The 18,442-nt window shown below is 38.3% G+C and overlaps 1 protein-coding gene across 1 annotated transcript; it reads left to right on the plus strand.

Moving 5' to 3' along the window:
* Positions 1-3,055: 3,055 nt before the first annotated feature.
* LOC145786375 (bifunctional methylenetetrahydrofolate dehydrogenase/cyclohydrolase, mitochondrial-like) lies at positions 3,056-17,732 on the plus strand. The gene is made up of 9 exons (XM_082598020.1): positions 3,056-3,237; positions 6,794-6,978; positions 7,714-7,845; positions 10,163-10,306; positions 10,531-10,638; positions 10,894-10,986; positions 11,257-11,382; positions 14,104-14,835; positions 16,900-17,732. The coding sequence occupies exons 1-8, from the start codon at positions 3,131-3,133 to the stop codon at positions 14,217-14,219; spliced, it is 1,011 nt and encodes a 336-aa protein (XP_082454146.1). The 5' UTR covers positions 3,056-3,130; the 3' UTR covers positions 14,220-14,835; positions 16,900-17,732.
* Positions 17,733-18,442: the final 710 nt, after the last annotated feature.

Below are 18,442 nucleotides of genomic sequence, written 5' to 3' on the forward strand. Positions count from 1 at the left end.
ATTTTATGCCATAAAAGCACGAGTTAGCTGCATGGTGCAATTTTTGTAGGCATTATTTTCACAGATCTTCCACCTAATGACAATATTTTTGACTATTATTTTCTGTACATTTCTGTGAGGGGGGTGTATCAAATTACTTTCCGTATCAAATTACCTTCCCTTCCCCTACAGGTAGAAATTCAAAAGTTCATCAACAAGACAGAGATCAACATCAGTAAGAAGATCTTTCGCTAAATTCACGACCCTCTGTAAAATCTATTCTTTTGATGCATGAAGATCAATTAAAATTTCAGGAAAAATTTGTTAGTTTATTTATTTCATTTTTAGAAAAAGTGGGGCCCTCTGTCTGCGGGGCCCCTGTGCTTTAGCACACCCTAGCACAATGGTTAATCCAGGCCTGACTGCATACATGATATTTTGTACCAATCAAAGCACACAAAGTTATTCATAACAATGTAATCCAAGGTTAAACAAACACTACAATCAAACAAACAATATATCGGCTGAATAAGCCCAGCAATCCTAGCTAATGTGATGGATGAGCCTGCTTTTTAGCCACAAGCTCATTAATACGAGGTGAAACATTAGCAACAGCACAACGAAGATCATGTTCAGGTGTTTTGAGCTGTGATCTGTTTTTTTTATTTGATTCCAAGCAGCACTGAAAATGTTGACTCGTTGCAGTGGCGTAGTCAGAAAAACAATTGGGGGGGGGGTCAAATATTTGATGAATTGAAGAGAACGACAAAGTGTTTAATTTAAGACATCTGCATCTGTTTCCTGGTGGGTTAAGAAAGAGAAGCAATAAAGCTGATGGGGGGTTAGAGCGTGTCGAAGGCACGCGTATACTAGGGGGGTCCGGGGGCATGCTCCCCCGGAAAATTTTTGCAAAATTACACTCAAATAACGGATTATAGCGCTTTCTGGAAACACTTTTAGAGAATATTTGTATGAAATTTATAGACAGATAAACAGCTATTAACTTATTAAAGGTAGCTGTTAGGCCTACACTCAAACGGGCAAAAATTGCGGCTAAAATTAGAGAACACAAAAAAACTTAGCTACACAAAAACTACAAAAAAAACCAACAGAGTAAGCGATCCTGAAGTTGCTTTCACAGATTAGTTAAAAGAAGCGTAAATCGCGTAAACTTTGCGCGATTTGCGATTTGCAAAACTCATTGGTGTATTTCTGTGTGTCTAAAACAAGTCCTGGAGGGTGTTAATAGCCAGATGTCTTGAAAAACAATATAAATTTATACAAATTATATTATATTTTCAACAAAGGGTTCAACTTCGGAATCCAAACTTTGAAAATTTGGGGAGGGGCCATGGCCCCTTTCGCCCCCCCCCCTGGCTACGCCTATGCACACAACCATATTGATGGAAACAACAACATTGCATGAATAGCAGGTTCCGCAATCTTTTGGTAGTTACTGTAGTTGTAGTTAAAGCTTTTAGCCTACTGGGTGAAAATGTAACTTAGCCTACTAAGGAGTTCTTAATCTCAGGTCTTCAAATTATTAACATCATCAGGTGATAATAAATATTTTAAGACAGATTAGAAGTTATGGAAAGAATATCCTTATACTTAATCTAGTGTACCCCTTGAAAAGTCGAAATGTACCCCTGGGGGTACATGTACCCCCAGTTTGGGAACCCCTGGTCTAGAACATCACACAACTAAGGCGAAAGGGAAAATTGAATTGAGTCCTGTCTTTGTCATGAGTTACCAAGGGGGGTGGGGGGGACTTGTATACCTGAGACTGGTATATAAGTCCCCCCTCCCCCCTTGGTAACTCATGACAAAGATAAGACTCAATTCAATTTTCTTATTCGCCTTAGTTGTGTGATGTTCTAGGTTTTTCCAAAAAAGTTTGCCAAAAATCGATGTTGCCAAATAAAACTTTTAAATATTATTTTAATTTTTGACCCGCAATTCTTAAGTAAAAAAGTAACCGGGTCAGACAAACACAAAAGAAAGCATATTTTCCCTCTTCTCTTTCTTTCAGGTGGGGCTGCAGCTCCATGGCACGAGCCACCACTGGGGCTACCATATGGCCTCTTTTAGAATGTCATTTTCTAAAATTGTCATGTCATTTCATTCTCTAAAAAAAAGACTGTCCTCCGATCACACTCGAAAATGCTTAAATGTCCTCTTTTTTGGTATTTTTAATTTTTTGCTGATAGGTTATTTTTCGTACTCCACATATTGTCGCAATAGAAGTAAAAAAGCGTGATCAGGCTGGCCTATTACTGGACTCCCATGCCAACTTTACTGGGTAGCAAAACAAGGTGTAGGCTATGTTAGCAATTAATGTTTGTCGGCAGCCAATTTTAGCAAGAATAGACATTGATAGAAACCGGTGTTTCGTGGTGTGTAGCCAAAGAGAGCTTGAGGCTACATACGTCATTTCTACGTTCCAGTATGCACAGAAAAAGCGAAGGCCTCATAGTTGCATCGGGGCTCCAGCTGACGAAGTTGGGCTACGGCCCTAATTGAATGGCAGTCCAGCTCAATAAAACCATGAAAAATGTTCATGATGTATGTAAACACTAAACAAGGATTGTTTTTGTCGGGATGATCAGAAATAGAAACAGCCCCTAATCTGTTTATCACGCTTCATTGCACAACTAGGATTGCTGTTTGATTGACAGTTTGTGTTGAGAGCTTGGTGCAAAACACTTTTTTTGCCGAATTCGAGAAATCTGGTAGTTTTTTTTTACTTCATTTGTCAAAATTGTCAGGTAAAATGGTTTGACAGATGGGAACTTTTTGTCGTTTTTGAAAACCAGCTTGGTTGGCTTACATTTTTTGAGTGAATAATTGGGTATTAATTAAAAAAGATACAATAGTGCCTAAATCCCCGTTGGTCTCTAAACATGTTCCTGTTTCTAACTTTGTAAATTGGCCGAAATTTTAATGCTTATGAACTATGTATAAAAGTCGAATTGTCTGCAAAATATTGTCCAGGCTTGCATTCACAATTCACCTTGCCTCTGGCTTATGGGATTTTTTTTGATTGAATCAGCTATTACTTTTTCATAGACTGATTTCAATTACTGCTTGGTTGCACTAAGTTAATTGCAGTTTTAGCCACTGAAAGATTTATTGGTACTTCTCTCTTACAATGGCTGGAAGACTACTTTCGTTTTGCCGCAGCCTTCAATCATCTCGTCAGATGATAAAGTCTAGGTTGGTCACTCCACAGCATCACTTTTCAGTTTCTTCCATCAGGTACGTAAGTTGTGAAATAATAATGATAAAATAATGTTTTGAGCAACACGATACAGGTATAGGCTAATCGCATAAGACTTTTAAAATCCACACTAGAACATAATCAGAAAATTGACGTAACACATTAAGCCTCGGAAAAATTGAATAGCTTATAGTATGTGATTATCGTTTTATCTGTGTCACGCAAAATTGAATGCTTAGCAGTTTTTTCATAAAGCTACAACACCCTACCATATATTTGCCTTCTAAACTTTACTTGGACTTTTCAAGAAACTGAATTTCCTCTTTATAGCTTAGCGCAGCGTTTCTTAACCGGGGGTGCTGGAAAAGATTGTAGGGGTGCTAAATGCATGCAGTACCGGTATAATATCAAAAAAATGCCATTTTACTTTTCTGCATTTTTCGTCTTACTGCCAGTATCAGCAGTTGTCATATCAATGATTGCTGTTTCGAAATAGCCTACATGATTTGCTGTTATTGTAGTCATCTTCCAGTCAAGTACGCAAATTGATCCTGAATAGTTTGTGCAAACTTACAAGGTGGGTGCTTTGTTGTAATATTGTTGCTCACCTCTTGCTTCCAGAAACCACCATGTCAAAATACATTCCCACAAATCACTCATATCCACAGTGGATACAGCAGCCCTTCTTGGCAGACATGAGTGATGATAATGAACTAAAGAAGAAGCTGATTGACATGCAGATGAATCAGAGTTGTCGGACAAAATTTCGTCAACTTCCGCTTGCTGATTTCTGGTGTGATCAGTTGACAGCATATCCTGCATTGGCACGAGCAGCATTGGAATTGATCGTTCCATTTCCGACTACGGTACCTACCTGTGTGAAAAGGCGTTCTCCACCATGCTCCAAATCAAAACAATTGGTCGGAACCGCCTTCAACGTGGGTTGCTCCACGGTATGAGAGTGGCTTTGACCAACAAGAAGCCTCGAATAAAGAAATTGATCACACATCAGCAACAACAGAAATTGCATTGATAGGCCACATGTGTAACTAGTTACCCAACTGGGTAACTTAAGTAATAAGTATGCTTAAGTTTTTCCATGTTTTTTCACTATTCTTGGGTTTTCCTATTTCTTTTATCACCAATGAGTCAATGACGACAGTAGTTTTGAAGAAGAAACAAAATGATCAATTTGTACATCGCTTTCCTTTCAAAGGTGCAGGCCAAAGTTTAAAGACGGTGCCGAAATTTTGACATGCTTTTTGATCACTGGCGGTATGTTTTGTATTTTTTGTCGCCTAACAAACTGTGCTGTTGTTGAGAGTTGATTCTATGGTTATAATTGAATTTCTGTTGGTGAATGAAAGTCAAATACCAAATCCTAAATCAACTTCGTTAAAACAACTGCACAGTTTGTTAAACTACAAGAGACTTCATTACAAAATATATCGCCAGCAATCTGAAGGCATGTCAAAATTTGCAGCCTCTAGCCTACTAAACTTTTGGTCGACACTGTAGTAGTCGTATGTCAACGATAATTAGGGGGTGCTAGACTGTTCAGGCATGTTTACAGGGGTGCTAGAGTCAGAAAAGGTTAAGAAACGCTGGTTAGCAGATTAACATCCGGCTTTGATATTGAGGAGATGTATTTTTGTTGTGATTCAACTCTTTTGTGGTTCAACAGTGGTTCAACTCTTTTGTGCTTGAGATGCGTGCTTTAAAGGTGTCATTGAACAGTAATCTTTAGAATATGACATGACTTACAGGTAATATGGTACCTACTTCACTAATAAGTAGAAACTTACACTCAGTCCTTGATCAGTAAATTAATACCTCCATATTTACAAGCATGCGAAATGTGGCGGACGTGGCACATTGCATATTGAGACTCCCGCTCATACACAGCTGTCATCACAATGACAACACCCCTGGGCACAATGGCAGCAAGGAATGGCACCAGAACACAACAGTCTTCAGTGCTACACGTACTGATTTATTCTAAATCCAAGTGTGGAGGCAAAGATATTACACAGCAAGCATGATGTCAAGTAAAACGAAAACCAGAACATTGAACCGAAAACACCAGAACTAAAGGCTGACAGCCTCGAAATTAGAAATTAACCATCTCAACCATGCTACACTGTACTACATTACTGAAGTGAGAGTCATGGTTGCAACTACTTAAGAAGGAGCCCCAGTTTTGATTGGAAAATGTACTGCTGGGAGCGTGGTAATTACTATATAGCCTACACAAATGTACAATGTAACAAAACTGCAAAACTATGTATGTGTGAGGAAATCGCCAAGATGTGGCTAGGCATGCTGGAAAATCAAGTGCTTTGCATTCCATTACGAAACGCAAGAGTGCACTGAAAGCCTACGGGTTGCATGGATTACATAGATTTCAAAATTCTAAAGCAAAGTCAGAGTGAGTAATGTCAGAGAAAGCTCGCAGGAGCTATGCTAAACTTCCTGAATTAAGCTTTAAGTTCAATATTTCTTAACCTTCAGCACTAATGTAAGTGGTGCAGATATTTTGTTTCGGCTGCCTTTCCTTCAGTCGTACCCATTGCCAGAGATGTACGTATACGCCGCAAATTCTATGCCGCAGACTTGCGGCGTAGACTTTTTGTTTATGCTAACGCTTGTGGCCACATTTTTTTGGATAGTTTGCGTTTGAGGCTACGCCGTAAAGTTTTCATGGTTTTTTAGCGCATAACGTCAACGCATACTTTTAAATGTTTTTTTTTTGCTACAACACGCCAATATACCTTCCAGTGTCAACGTCAACGTCTTCCAGCGTCAACGCATACTTTTAAATGTTTTTTTTTTGCTACAACACGCCAATATACCTTCCAGCGCTGCAGTTGAAAGAATGTTTTCAATGGGCAAAGACATATTGGAACCAAAACACAGCAAAATGTCAGATGAACAGTTTCAGATGCTTGTGTTTTTTCGTGGAAATTCAAAATAAAACTTGTTTGTTTCAAGTGATTTATATCGTGTAAATGTTTGGCACAGCTAGCAAACAAAATGAGTTTACGCTAGTGTATGCGCTGACGCCGCCAACTTTTTTTTCAAGTTGCGTTGATGCATACGGCGTATGGTTTTTCAAACGTTTGCGTTAACGCTGACGACGTCAATATTTTTTGTATGCGTGTACATCACTGCCCATTGCCCACTCAATTACACCGTAGCTAGAGGTGAGCAATGATTACAACAACCAGTTTAAGCAGGGTATCGAACCAGGTTGGTATTGTTGAAAAACCAATGCCTTATCCACTGCGCCATCCCATCACTGTTTGATATTATAATATTATAAATAATTACATCAAATAGGCTATAGTTACTATTCTCTAAAACCTCTACAGCCTGTTTCACCCTAAAAGGGAGATCATCAAAAGGTTCTAATTAAAATTGAAGTATAAATAGTTATATACGTATGTTTTGCTATGCTAGCCTATCTATTTTATACGATTTAACGTCTCTTGCTCCTCGTATTGCAAGGTAAAGTAAAGCATTAGTAAAGTAAAAGCAAGCATTAGTAAAGTAATTTGTAGTGTGGTTTAATATTTAATATTGTTTATAATGTAGAAACGATGCACAAATCATCAATGGAGCTGAAATGGCTAAAGACATTCAAAGTGAAGTGAAGCAGGAAGTAGACGATTGGATTTCTCAGGGACACAAAGCACCACATTTGACGGTTGTGTTAGTTGGTGAAAATCCAGCCAGTGCTACTTATGTAAAAAACAAGGCGAAAGCTTGTCAGAAAGTTGGTACGTTTTTGTTCATCATACATGAACACAGCTGAGAATAAATGAAAAGTTATTTTGCTAAAAGGAAATTTACTTCAATTTAACATCTTTAGATGGTGGACATCTCTGTTTATTCACTGAGATTACTGAGAAAGCCTCTTTGGAAGCTTAATCCTGGCAGTTTGCATACTTGTGCAGTAGATTTTTTGCACCATTGACGTAGAACTGAACACCAATTCAATTTTTTTTTCTCTAGGGGTGGCAGCTGACTTCAATGGTGACCTTTTGGTCTTTCGCTGCCATCCTTGCTGTGCGAATTATTTTTGTTTATTGTGATGTGTATATTTTTATTTATTTGCCAGCAGAAAAAATAAACTGAATTCAACTTTTTTTCCAAATATGATGTCTATATAATGAAACTCTGCATATCACAATCATGTTATTTTCTTTTTTTTGTTTCAATTAAACTTATTGCTTGATATAACTTGGTAAGAGGATTCTTAACCATTAAACTGGCATAGTGTGTTGCAATGTCATGTCTGATGAATAGTTTTACGTAAACAAAATGGTTTTGCGTGTGTATGAGAGTTCGGCATTTTATTAGCTTGTGTGCTTCATTTCGAAAGTTTAAAAACTGTAAAAATTAATTACAAGCGATTATTTGATGTATATATATTCAGGTATACGACACGTATAGATTTAAACTGTCAGTAATTCATATTTACCAAATTTTAATAATACATTGTGCTTATGCAGGCATCACAAGTGAAGTCATTATAAAACCAAGTGATATATCAGAATCAGAACTGCTGGAGTTGGTGGATCAACTAAATAAAAATGATGATGTCAGTGGTCTGTTGGTGCAATTGCCTGTCCCTGATCACATAAGTAAGTTATTTTGGGTCCACGTCTTTTAGGCGCTGACAATTAGGCGCTGGTCTAATAGGCGCGCACACTGTGGCGTCTGGATATTTAGGTGCAGAGCACTGTGGCGCCCGGTCATTTAGGTGCTATTTCTAGTAAAGTCTACAGATTGTATCAGCTTGGCAGGTAGGGGCGTAGGGCAATGCTTTTCACACAAAATATTGTATTGAACAGAAAAATATATTGTTTTGTTAATGCGTGTGCGTTGTTGGTCATGGCTTCAGTGAGTGAAGTTGCTTAAACCGGCAATGCTTTTTCACACAAAATATTATATTCAACAGAAAAAATATATAGGTGAAGGTGCTTAAACCGAGAATTCTTTTCACACAAAATGTTATATTGAACAGTAAAATATGTCATGGCTTCCGTGAGTGAAGCTGCTTAAACCGGCAATGATTTTCACACAAAATATTATATTATTACCGTAGCCAAAAAAGGACAGACAAAGACTATGGATCTGCCCTGATTTACAACGTAGGATTACCTCCAATAATGTTCGGAAGTTTAAATAATTTATTGATAAAGCTTTCACCAACGCAAACCTGGACTAACAACAAATAAAACAATAATAAATCAAACAATATATTTTTCTGTTCAATATAACATTTTGTGTGAAAAGCATTGCCGGTTTAAGCAGCTTCACTCACGGAAGCCATGATATAATTTTCTGGCAAGCTGTTACGATCTACAGACTTTACTAGGAATAGCACCTAAATGACCGGGCGCCACAGTGCTCCGCACCTAAATATCCAGACGCCACAGTGTGCGCGCCTATTAGACCAGCGCCTAATTGTCAGCGCCTAAAAGACTTGTTCCCGTTATTTTCAACATTTTGTTAGTTAGTTTGGTCCGCTATAAAGTTTTTCAGTATGACAGTACCGATCCTTGATGTACCCCAACGAAGCGGACGTGGCGTACTGCCTGATGAGACGCCCGCTCATACACAGCCGTCGTTAAGGCGACAACACCGCTGCCCAAGATGGTGGCGAAAGGTGATCAAGACGCGATGGTCGTCAGTGTTGCATTTATTCTAAATCCAGGTATGGGAACGAAGGTGTATCACACTACCACAGCAAGCATAACGGAATCCAACAACTAGACCAGAAAACAAAACTAAAGACTAACAGCCCCGAAGCCAGAAACTACTAATAACAACGCTATGCTGCACTACATTACTGAAATATGAAGTCTGAAGTGACTTTTTTTGTTTAGTTTGTTAGTCAAATACCATAATTGGAGCCACTTGAAAAGAAACCCCAGTTTTGATTGGAAATGTATTTCTGGGAGCAATGCAATTACTATTCACGAACACATAATGTAAGGAGACCGCAAAACTACTTAGTCCGTATGTGTGATGCAATTGCAAGTGTGCGGTTAAGCATTCTTAAAAATCCAGTGCTTTGAATTCCATTGCAAGACGCGAGAGTGCGCTTCACGCCTACGGTGTTGCACAGATTACCAGAATTCTAGCTAAACAAGAATGGTTGACGTCAGAGAAAGTTCACGGTCGCTACACCCAACTTTCACAACAAACTCATCTGATTCAACGCTCACGTTTGTTCTTGCACCCTCATCCATCAACATCACCGCTCTCAGTAGTACCTCCGCCCTCCGGTATACTTTTCCTCATTGCCTACTCATTTTTCTTGGAACTCTTTGAAAAGCTTTCATGAAAGTCCGCAAAGCACATGTTCAGTTTATTTGCTTTTCTTCATATTATCCCGTTTCTTTTTCAGAATGTATTGTACAGAGCGTTCATTGTGCCTATTTCCGGCTTGAATCTAACTACATCCATTTCATTCTATTCCACCACCATTGTCAACCTTTTTTCTAATAGCTGTTTCGCAATTTTCATTGTTTGATCTAGAAATTTTACTTCTTTATATTTCTCACATCGCCTGTTCCTTGAACATTTGCATAACGATGCTTTGTTTTCAACGCTGTGGCCTTCCCTCACCAATCACCATCCAATACGTTTTGGCAAAATTGCAACATCACCTCAATCCCCAGCTCTTTACTGGCTTCTATCATCCTTGCTGCACTCACATCTGATGGACAAACCGCTTCATGCAGTTTCTTTTTTTCCATTTCTTCCACCATGTCCGTTGTCCAAGTTCTATTACGAACCAAAACTCCACCAAAAACAGCTGATAGCATTTTTGAAATCAGCTTGTAGTTACTTGAGGGAGACTGATAAAAGCTTACCTAACAAAAATGAAATACATGTGCTTATTTTATACGTCATGCTATTGATAAAATTGGAACAATTTTCTGTTTTCAGACGAAAGGAAAGTATGTAATGCAGTTGCTCCAGAAAAGGACGTTGATGGATTTCATATCCAAAATGTCGGAAGATTATCCTTGGACCAGCAATGTCTTCTGCCGGCCACATCGGCTGGTGTGTGGGAGATGATTAAGCGATCAGGTATTCTGTGCTTCCCAGACAACAAAAGCCGTCATTTTTACATTAATTCAATTCACTTTTACGTTGAATGTAAAATGACTGATTTTGATGTCTCTTGTTATTATTTTTGTCATCTTTTCATCCCACGCTTTTACAAGTGGTTTACGATTTGATTTTACATGAATCTTTGTATTTTGTGTGCAACAAACAAGAATCGCTTTTCTGATTGATTGAATGCTTGGCAGGTATTGACACGTTTGCGAAGACTGCCGTTGTATGCGGAAGATCAAAGAACGTCGGCATGCCAATGGCGATGTTGCTTCATACTGACCACAGGCATGAAAGACCAGGAGGTGCGAACAGGAAAAAAAGTTCTTCCATACAGTTTTGGCGCCATTTTTGTTTAAATGGGTTACGTTTTTCCTATTTTGAATGTTTCTGTAAACGCTTGATTAAAAGTTTACTGAATTTGATTGTAAATTCTCTTCAGTTACGTCTGCTTGCAGTAACTGAACCACAGTAAGATAAATCATCGATACCTTACAACTTGCGATTTTGCATCTGACGTTTTTCATAACAATCTTCTTCTTAATAACAATGCCATCCAGGGGATGCGACTGTCACCCAAACTCACCGCTACACCCCTCGAGACCAATTGAAGATGTTTGCACAGACTGCGGACATCGTCATTGCCGCTGCAGGTAACAATCTTGTTTTCAATACCGACGTTGGTTTTAAGATGTCCCGGTTTTTACAAGACGCTTAACTAAAAGTGTACGCAAAAATACAGCGACAATTTACGGCAGCAAATTAAAAAAGTAACATGCCCAACTGAACTTTTATTTTCTGAATTTATGTTGTTTAGTCATTTTTTAAGTTGGTGTACTGTATAGTGTATAATGCTTGTTGAGAAAGCAGTTGAAGTCCCGACTCAATCTTTGAATCATTGCTTAACACTGTTCACTGTTCAGGCATTCCAAAGCTGATAACGGCAGACATGATCAAAGAAGGTGCTTGCGTGATTGACGTTGGTATCAATCGGGTGAAAGATGAAAAAACAAACAAATTTAAGATGGTCGGGGACGTTGACTTTGACGGTTTGTGAAGTGAAATGTTGAATTATTTTGCAAAAAATCGGATTTAATTGCTATGTCATCGCCATCGAGCTTTGTTTTTCAACGCACAAGTTTTGCAGAGCATTTCTACATTCGTAGGCTCCACTCCAGATGACAGGCTACCTGCACACGTGACAGATTTTAAGTTTGTATATGTATAGATTTTAGATTTTGTGTAATAAAGTATTATCTAGTTTAAAATTATCCCTTGCCTTAGGTAAGTGGAACTACTTGGCTATTGTATGAAAATACATTTTGTAAAGTTTTTGTGGCCTGGCCTTGAAATTAATTTACAAGAACTCTTGTCAGTTGATGCTTCGGTGTATGATATATGTTAAGTTTTGATTAACCTCAGTTGAGAAGTTGTCAATGCCTTTAAATGTTTTATAAGAAAAAAATACATGTATATATATATTAGGGTGTTTCATTTTTTCACCATTTTTGAAATTCAAAATGCCTGGGGTCCCATCTGGTGGTATTTGGGGAAAAAACTTTACACCCCAAATTTTTTTCAATTATGACGTCATATTGAGGTGGTCCACGAGGTTTGAAATTTTTGGGCCTCAAAATCTCGAAATTTGGCCGTATCTCCGGAACCGCTCATCATAAATCGACAAAATTAGTTTCAAAATGCGCAGAAGGGTCGGTTTCCTATACCTGATGTAGAGAATATTAAAGTCTATCTGCTTCAGAAAAAAAGGTATTTCAAAAAATCTGATTTTCAGTCTATTTTCTCCTGATGAACAGAGATCAGGTGATCAACATAAAAGTTTTTCTGTATTTTTCTACTCTTGGAAGCTGTTATTGCGTAATAATAGTTGGTGTTAAGGTTTCAGTACTGGGCTTGTCTAGTCTTGCTATCTGGTTAAGCAAAGCCCCATCTTGCATTGCTCCGGGACTCTTCTTGGCGCCGTCCACAAAAGAAATGACATGGGAAAGATATATTTCGTTAATGTGGAACATGCGTTAAAGGGTATGAATATCATGACCAACTTCATCATTAAAATAATTGACCAGTGGAGTATTGACTCCGGACTTTTTTCCTGTGTTGAGAGCAGTCGTATCAGCCATGACTGAATATACTTGGGATAGATGAACTCTGCAAGCCTACTGGATGATGGTGACAAAAATCAGTTCTGCAGTGACCGACACACTTTTGGGAAAACATTTAACAGCAAGCACACTTTCGTGCTTCATGCCATTATCATCAACAAGTTGGCCCAAGAAAACGTATTGATCTATTTTATCGACAACGCGCCCATCGTAACACAAATGCATGGCAGAAGCTGAGTTGAGAAGGTTCTCACTTTCCATCAGAGATTTTTCTTTCGTTTTTTGTCGTTGGCAGTATACTGTCGAAGATGATGCAGCATTGCAGCTACTTGATCTTTTCCAAGAACTGACCTCATAAGATCTGACTGCTGGCGTGCCGAAGTCATCCTACGATCAGCAAGTACACAACTTCTATCATTTATGGAAAAAGAATGTATACTTTCTTGTACACTTTTCCCCAACAGCTGGTTTCAGAGGCTCGTATTCCTTATCATCTTTCCAATTCATATCACCATCAGAGTCGCTTTCGCTACTGTGTAGACATCTAACTACTTCATTTCTTTTTCTCTGTTTCAAACATAGTAGTGCCGATGCTTTGGCAGATTGTATGCCAGAAGTGCTAGGTTTCTCTGTTTGCTAATACTGGAAGACCAGCTTTGTTCCATATGCCAACTACATCTTTCAGCAGTTCATCTTTCGAATCTTTGAAATGGGGTATTTTCTTCAAAAACTTAGGATTAGTTTCGGCTACTTTCTTCCTCAAGTAAAAATAGTGACTGACATATCTGAATTCAGGGGAAGCACATTTCTCTCCAATTCCTTGAAGTTTTGCATCGACTTATCTGACCTTAATGCCATAATGACACTTAATCTAAAGCAGGTGAGCAGCATACCTCTTCCTCAACGGTTACATTAATATTATAATAGTAATACCTTCAAATTACCATTTCATCTCTTGCAAAACGAACAAGAACTATATAATGCGCAATAGCAGCTTCCAAGATAAAAAAAAATACAGAAAAACTTCTTATCTTGATCACCTGATCTCTGTTCATCAGGAAAAAATAAACCAAAAATCAGATTTTTTGAAATAACTTTTTTTCTGAAGCAGATGGACTTTAATATTCTCTACATCAGGTATAGGAAACCGACCCTTCTGCGCATTTTGAAACTAATTTTGTCGATCTATGATGAGCGGTTCCGGAGATACGGCCAAATTTCGAGATTTTGAGGCCCAAAAATTTCAAACCTTGTGGACCACCTCAATATGACATCATAATTGAAAAAAATTTGGGGTATAAACTTTTTACCCCAAATACCACCAGATGGGACCCCAGGCATTGTGAATTTCAAAAATGGTGAAAAAATGAAACACCCTAATATATATATATATTTGGTAGTTTGAGCACTTTGGCAAAATGGGTGAATCCGGTGAAAGTATCCAAATGTGGTTCCTTGCGTACCACTAATGGAAAAATCCCACGCTGCATTACTTATATAGTAATAAGGCGTAGCCTACCTACCATGTGTACGATTTAGCACACTGAGACCTATTATGTCGAAACAGTGGCGTCCTATCTGCAGTTACATGAAAAGAAACAACTACTGTACTGTATAAAATATTTCAATGTAACTTTTTGCGTGTTGCAGAAGTAAAGAAAGTAGCTGGCCATATCACCCCTGTGCCTGGTGGAGTAGGCCCCATGACGGTTGCTATGTTGTTGAAGAATACAGTCATAGCGGCGAAGAAATCATTGCAATATTAACGAGGTTGTGGAATGATCTATGAAGTGTATTTTCACTAAATTGGAAAGCCTTTGATTTTAGAAGAACAAAAAAACGTTAATAAGGATTACGTTGATTCAATCCAAGTGCTACCGTGGACGACTAGAGGAAGCCATGGTGCTCAGTTTCATGAATGACTTATTCTTGACTGGCTTATATCTTTTTGTAAATTTTTTCTTTCGCTTCATCGTTTTTTTTTTGCTTTTTCTTTAAAAATCACGATTTTACACATTTTGAACTTGTAGCTTTTTGCTTGTGATCTAATTTCCACATAACTGTTCTCCGCAAAAAAATGTGTTTTTTTACGTATTTAATTGAACAGAAAAAGTTGCAGGTTTTCACTTCATGCAGATTTTCCATAATTGATCACATGTGACTTCATGGCATCTTGACGTAATTCGGTATAGTTGTTGCTTTCGCGCAATTTTGTTTTTCCGCACACTTGCCAGCTTCGTCCAAGCGTATTTATGTCATCAAAGCGATCGGGTGTTATTCGCTGCCATATATGCCGACACTGGCCATGCACAAGTGTTTCAACTTTATGAAATGTGACTGCAAGTTGCCACAAGCGGATGCACATTTAACGTCAACATAACGGCTTTATTAGGGTGTTTCATTTTTTCACCATTTTTGAAATTCAAAATGCCTGGGGTCCCATCTGGTGGTATTTGGGGAAAAAAGTTTACACCCCAATTTTTTTTCAATTATGACGTCATATTGAGGTGGTCCACGAGGTTTGAAATTTTTGAGCCTCAAAATCTCGAAATTTGGCCATATCTCCGGAACCGCTCATCATAGATCGACAAAATTAGTACGGTATCAAAATGCGCAGAAGGGTCGGTTTTCTATACCTGTTGTAGAGAATATTAAGGTCTATCTGCTTCAGAAAAAAAGTTATTTCAAAAAATCTGATTTTCAGTCTATTTTCTTCTGATGAACAGAGATCAGGTGATCAAGATAAAAGTTTTTCTGTATTTTTCCACTCTTGGAAGCTGTTATTGCGTAATAATAGTTGGTGTTAAGGTTTCAGTACTGGGCTTGTCTAGTCTTGCTATCTGGTTAAGCAAAGCCCCATCTTGCATTGCTCCGGGACCCTTCTTGTCGCCGTCCACAAAAGAAATGACATGGGAAAGATATATTTCGTTCATGTGGAACATGCATTAAAGGGTATGAATATCATGACCAACTTCATCATTAAAATAATTGACCAGTCGAGTATTGACTCCGGACTTTTTTCCTGTGTTGAGAGCAGTCGTATCAGCCATGACTGAATATTCTTGAAATAGGTGAACTCTGCAAGCCTACTGGATGATGGTGCCAAAAATCAGTTCTGCAGTGACCGACACACTTTTGGGAAAAGATTTAACAGCAATCACACTTTCGTGTTTTATACCATTACCATACCATTTAACCATTATTATCATCAACAAGTTGACCTAAGAAAACGTATCGATCTATTTTATCGACAACGCGCCCATCATAATATAACTGCATGGCAGAAGCTGAGTTGAGAAGGTTCTCACTTTCCATCAGAGATTTTTCTCTCGTTTTTCGTCGTTGGCGGTATACTGTCGAAGGTAATGCAGCATTGCAGCTACTTGATCTTTTCCAAGAACCGACTTCATAAGATTTGACTGCTGGCGTACCGCAGTTATCCTACGATCAGCAAGTACACAACTTCTATCATTTATGGAAAAAGAATGTACTTTCTTGTACACTTTTCCCCAAACAGCTGGTTTCAGAGGCTCGTATTCCTTATCATCTTCCCAATTCATGTCACCATCAGAGTCGCTTTCGCTACTATGTAGACATCTAACTACGGTACTTCATTTCTTTTTCTCTGTTTCAAACATAGTAGTGCCGATGCTTTGGCAGATTGTATGCCAGAAGTGCTAGGTTTCTCTGTTTGCTAAGCACTGGAAGACCAGCTTTGTTCCATATGCCAACTACATCTTTCAGCAGTTCATCATTTAAATCTTTGAAATGGGGTATTTTCTTAAAAAAACTTAGGATTAGTTTCGGCTACTTTCTTCCTTAAGTAAAAATAGTGACTGACTATCTGATTCAGGAGAAGCACATTTCTCTCCAATTCCTTGAAGTTTTGCATCGACTTACTAATATCTGACTTTAATGCCATAATGATACTTAGGCTAATCTAAAGCAGGTGAGCAGTATACCTCTTCCTCAACGGTTACATTAATATTATAATAGCAATACCTTCAAATTACCATTTCATCTCTTGCAAAACGAACAAGGACTATTATCACGCAATAGCAGCTTCCAAGATGGAAAAATACAGAAAAACTTGTTACCTTGATCACCTGATCTCTGTTCATCAGGAGAAAATAGACTGAAAATCAGATTTTTTGAAATAACTTTTTTTCTGAAGCAGATAGACCTTAATATTCTCTACATCAGGTATAGAAAACCGACCCTTCTGCGCATTTTGATACTAATTTTGTCAATCTATGATGAGCGGTTCCGGAGATATGGCCAAATTTTGAGATTTTGAGGCTCAAAAATTTCAAACCTCGTGGACCACCTCAATATGACGTCATAATTGAAAAAAAATTGAGGTATAAACTTTTTACCCCAAATACCACCAGATGGGACCCCAGGCATTTTGAATTTCAAAAATGGTGAAAAAATGAAACACCCTAGGCTTTATCCTTGCAAATTCACCCGCTTTTTTGAGTTTTATTGTGTATTGATTTCTCGAAATTGTTTTCGGTCATTATTGTCATCAAGTAACACTTATTGCACAAAATCCTTCTTCTGGCATTAGTAATCAACTTTCTTATTTTGTCTGGTGTGACATAAGGGACGTGCGTTTCTGCTCTCATAAACCACTCTTGTTCGTGAAGTACTCGTGTCATGGTGCGCCTTGTACGGACACTAAATGCGATTACCATCAGCCTTGCTTGCCAAGAATGAACCTTCCAACATCTTTGAAGCTGTATCCAAAATTGCGAAACGGAAAATTCAAATGCTGTAAAATGTTTTTTATTTTTATGTTGTTTGTTCAACTGACGACGTTGCGTTTATGAAAAGATCGATTGTGTCACCGAAATCAAATAATTTTTTTTGTATAAACGTTGCCTTTTTGAAAAAATCACGCAATGGGAATATATCAGATGGTTTTTATGTAATCTTAATGAGTGGTTGCATGTGCATGACGGCCAAGGTTTGCTTTGATTGATATCCGGTAGGCTACTTACTCTGAAGCCAAAAGGCTGTTCTTTCAAGCCCACCCCCGAAAGCAGACAATACAAAAATAACCCCTATAAGCAGTGGTAGCGCGGTTCGAGACGCGTATAGTTGCATTGCTGTAAATTAGTGCTTTTTACCCAAGAAAAAAAAAAGAGTTACAAGAAACAAGAGGGGTTGCACCTGCAAACATCTATTGGATTGGTCCATGCAGCAAGAAAAGAATCCACAGATGATACAAACTAATTTAAATAGCAATTGATTGAGTTTCGCTTTTAACAGCATGATCGTTGCTTACTTCACAGTGTAGATTCTAACGATCTGTTTAAGCCTGATGCTGCGAATTAGTTGTGGTAATATCGAATTACACAAGCTTTCGGAACACAGTTCCCTAGTCATTTAGTTTAAATAGATTCAGCAATCCTGAGAAATGCGTTGCTCAAGCGCACACCGACAGCCGAACCAGCGCCGCATGACTTCAGGTCCGGCGCATAACCACTGAGCTAATGGGCGGACATTATTATTTCATGTTTCTTAGATAACATTAGACATGACGAGTTCTACTTGAGTATTACACAACGGTGAACACTCAATAGCATAACATGCCTTTTGCGTTTTTCTGGCTGTGAGTAGCATCAACTTTGATTTTTAAGTTTTCATTCAACTGGCATTTTTGCCTTTCTTGAATTGTCCGTTAGACGGCAGTATAACATGACGGTTTCGTCAGACATGACGCCAACTTTTGTGCAACTTATGGCTGATGCGTGGGATCACGTGCAGCGGTGCAGTCATAGCTGCATCCGATTTTATGCAAGAACGAAATTCAGCTTGAGAAGTAGGCCAGTAATTTACGCTCCTTGAAAGACCAAAAAAGAAGTTTCAAAGCAATTGGTAGCCCCTTAAACATCTTAAGTCTCACAAGATTCCAATTACAGCAATGACACAGACATGTGACAAAATTGTTTGTTTATATAATTTCAGACTAAGATCATGGAAG

The sequence above is a fragment of the Aplidium turbinatum genome, chromosome 17 (genome assembly GCF_918807975.1).
Source record: "Aplidium turbinatum chromosome 17, kaAplTurb1.1, whole genome shotgun sequence".
NCBI classification, from domain to species: Eukaryota; Metazoa; Chordata; class Ascidiacea; order Aplousobranchia; family Polyclinidae; genus Aplidium; species Aplidium turbinatum.

Excerpts from the sequence above, each read along its gene's own strand:
- LOC145786375 (XM_082598020.1), top strand. The coding sequence starts at position 3,131 with ATGGCTGGAAGACTACTTTCGTTTTGCCGCAGCCTTCAATCATCTCGT. Across the intron at positions 3,238-6,793 it reads TTTTCAGTTTCTTCCATCAG|AAACGATGCACAAATCATCA; the intron begins GTACGTAAGTTG and ends TTTATAATGTAG. Across the intron at positions 11,383-14,103 it reads CGGGGACGTTGACTTTGACG|AAGTAAAGAAAGTAGCTGGC; the intron begins GTTTGTGAAGTG and ends TGCGTGTTGCAG.